This window comes from Coptis chinensis, chromosome 2 (genome assembly GCF_015680905.1).
Source record: "Coptis chinensis isolate HL-2020 chromosome 2, ASM1568090v1, whole genome shotgun sequence".
Lineage (NCBI taxonomy): Eukaryota > Viridiplantae > Streptophyta > Magnoliopsida > Ranunculales > Ranunculaceae > Coptis > Coptis chinensis.
This window is the reverse complement of record NC_141457.1, coordinates 72,531,675-72,534,758: the sequence shown is the minus strand read 5'-3', so window position 1 is coordinate 72,534,758 and position 3,084 is coordinate 72,531,675. Positions and strand designations below refer to the sequence as shown.

The 3,084-nt window shown below is 45.7% G+C and overlaps 2 protein-coding genes across 2 annotated transcripts; both read left to right on the top strand.

Moving 5' to 3' along the window:
• The first annotated feature begins 1,509 nt into the window (after positions 1-1,509).
• On the top strand, positions 1,510-2,082 carry LOC147517644 (uncharacterized). The gene has a single exon (XM_086593664.1). It carries the CDS (start codon positions 1,510-1,512, stop codon positions 2,080-2,082), a length of 573 nt encoding a protein of 190 aa, XP_086449790.1.
• A 121-nt stretch (positions 2,083-2,203) lies between these two features.
• LOC147517643 (uncharacterized) lies at positions 2,204-2,803 on the top strand. The gene has a single exon (XM_086593663.1). It carries the CDS (start codon positions 2,204-2,206, stop codon positions 2,801-2,803), a length of 600 nt encoding a protein of 199 aa, XP_086449789.1.
• The last annotated feature ends 281 nt before the right edge of the window (positions 2,804-3,084 follow it).

Sequence of the window (3,084 nt, the reverse complement as noted above, 5' to 3'; positions counted from 1 at the left end):
CCATTACATCGGGAACGTCGGGTTAAATTTTTGCCCCGACATTCTTTGCCATCGTCTGTGGGGACCGAACCCACGACCACGTGGTCTTCTGTTGAAGCCTGATATCCTCGGTCTTATTTTTCATACGTCCTTATTACCATGACTGAACAAATTGCGATGAGTAACACAGAAGCTGCCAATTGGCATGTAGCGACTCGGCAGAACATGGAGACTATTCCAGGCACCACCACAGAGGTGGGGCAGTCGAGTCGTCGTAGATCTTTCTCTCAGAACGGAAGAAACAGACTGTCTAAAGCAGTTCCACACACTCTGGAGCCACTAGGAATTCGGGAATCTAATCCATGTGTCCCTTGCCGCAATGTTGTGCGGAGCACAAGAGCTGCCAGAATACACGTCAGGGATGGTCCTACTGAACCCACACGCAATGCTACTACGCGACGTCCTCGAAGGGGCCGGGGAGGCAGACATGGTAACCCACACGCCTCCATCAGGAACCCACAACACCAATCGGATTCAACTCTTATCTCTTTTTTAACAAGAATAGTTACGGAAAACGAGAGTTTGAGAAATCAACTAAGCAAACGGCCCAGAGACCCTGAGGAGCGTCAATCGGTCGAGTCCCCTTTGTCTGAACATAGGAAAAGGCAAAGGGCCTAACCGAGATAGCGGGAAGATCCTAACAATGGCCAAAACCTTATTCATAATAATGGTCGCATTAGAGATCCAAGCCAAAGCCGGAAAATCCACCCTATCGTGTCGGTCCCCACTCATTCACAGTCAAACAATGTCTGGGATTGTTTGGGCACAAATCCTCGGACACACCAGTCACAACAATCTGGAACGCCAACAACTGCATTGAGTTCCAGTTCAGAAATGCCAGCATGCATGGAGGTGTCCGGATCAAGATATGAATCCCAGTGCACAAATCAGAATGAGAGTTCACTACCTGCTAACAAAGTGGCAGGCAAAAGGTGGGGTAGAATCGAACATCTGCAATGACCGAATCCCAATCGAATCTTAGCCCGCGATGAACGGATCTGGAGAGAAGAGAATCAAGATGAAGACAGCTATGAGAATATGAATGAACAAAGGGTTAAAGAATTAATTAACCAAGCCGTGACTAGGCAAACCATCCAAACCATCCGAGATGATCCACTCTTGGAAAAGGCTGTGTGAGGTCCGAAATTTTCACCCTTTGTAAATGACATTAGGGACTGTGTTCATCCTGAGGTATTCAAACAGCCCCCTGTTCCGACTTACGATGACGTGGATGGCTGTCCGAACAAGCACGTCATGAGCTACCAAGCGGCTATGACCTTATGGGAATTTCATGAGTCGTTAATATGTCGTATTTTTCCAGCAACGTTGAAAGGATACGCACTGTCCTGGTTCAACAAGTTGGCTCCGCGTTTAATTGATTCATTTACCAAGCTCAGTGATAAGTTCGTTGAACGTTTTTAGTACAATATAAAGACGAAGAAAAGTCCGAGCACACTGTTCAATTTAGCTATGGAGAAAGGTGAAACAATTAAGAGTTTGGTACGACGGTTTAGGAAGCTTCATGCCGAAGTTCAGGATGTAAGTGATGCTTTCGCAATACAGGCATTCCATCAAGCGTTGCATTTCGACAGAGATGGACTTTACAACTCTCTTACTCGAAAGCCGCCTACCACCCTCTCTGATTTATTCACCCAAGTGGAAGGGTACGTTCGAGTGGAAGATGATCAAAAGTCTCGACAGAGAAAGGATGGCGCAGATCCTGCTTCCAAGGACTCCACAAAGGATAAGCTTACCAATCAAGGTAACAAGAGGAGTACTCAGAATAATACAAAGGCCCCAAATCTAGATGAAAAGGTATTCACCCCTTTGACTTTTGGCCTTGCAAACCTGTACGAAAAAATCAGAACTAAGAAAATGTTACTGCCAACTCGGCCGCTACCAGAAGATCCTACAGGTAGGCGGGATAAAAATCGAAAATGCAGATATCACAATGATATTGGGCATGAAACAGATCACTGCAGAGCTTTAAAGAAAGAAGTTCAACGCCCCGTTGACGATGGACAGCTTACTGAGTTTGTTTAAAATAAACCTCGGTCAACCCATATCAACTTGGTTGAACACAACGTTATCGATGTATGCCACGCACGTGTCAATATTGTCTCCCGCTGTCATCGCAAGATAGAAACACGCTTGAAACTTTGTCATGTACAAGATCATTACCAAGTCAACAGTTTCAATTTTTGACCAAGGTATCAATACTGAGACCTATGAAGGCCACGAGTTGAAGTTCACTGAGAACGACGAAAAGGGGGTTTATTACCCCCACAATGACGCTATTGTCATTACTGCATGGATAGGAATCTTTAGGGTGCAGAAGGTTCTTATCGACACAGGAAGCTCATCTAGTGTGTTATTCACCAAGGCTTACTCCAGGATGAAACTGTCAGAGGACCTGATCATAGAAGACCGTAATCCAATCATTGGGTTTAACGGAGAACCAGCCCATGCTATTGGAAAGGTTCATCTCCCTGTCACAGTTGGGCATCAATCTGTCGGGATAAATTTTCTTCTGGTGGATTGTGGTTCTTGTTATAATGTAATTTTCGGTAGGGATTGGATCCATGCCAATCAAGCTGTTGTATCCACCTTCCACCAGGCATTGAAATTCCCGATGCCAACAGGAGTCTGTAAGGTCCGCAGTGACCAGATGATGTCGCATCAGTGTCACGATTTGGCACTGGAAGATACCAGGAAATCCGAAGTCCGGGGCAACACAATCCTCCAGGGTGATCATGCCAAATAGCAATTACAGAAATGTTAGGCTTATCAGGTACGAGAAGCTTGACGCTCTGTAGAAGGTCCCTTGATCGATCAGTTGGAAGAAGTTCAGATAGGGGTCAAGAGTCACGAAACTACTTTCATCATTGTCGGTTTACCCCCAACCGAAAAAAGAGCTCTAATTCACCTGTTATGGGATTATCAAGAAATATTTGCCTGGAATCGACACGGATGTCGCTTGCCACAGGCTCGATATTGACCCGAGAATCAAACCAGTTCGACAAAGACCAAGGAGGATGGCTCCCG

Coding starts and splice junctions, on each gene's coding strand:
- LOC147517643 (XM_086593663.1), top strand. CDS start 2,204: ATGTACAAGATCATTACCAAGTCAACAGTTTCAATTTTTGACCAAGGT.
- LOC147517644 (XM_086593664.1), top strand. CDS start 1,510: ATGGAGAAAGGTGAAACAATTAAGAGTTTGGTACGACGGTTTAGGAAG.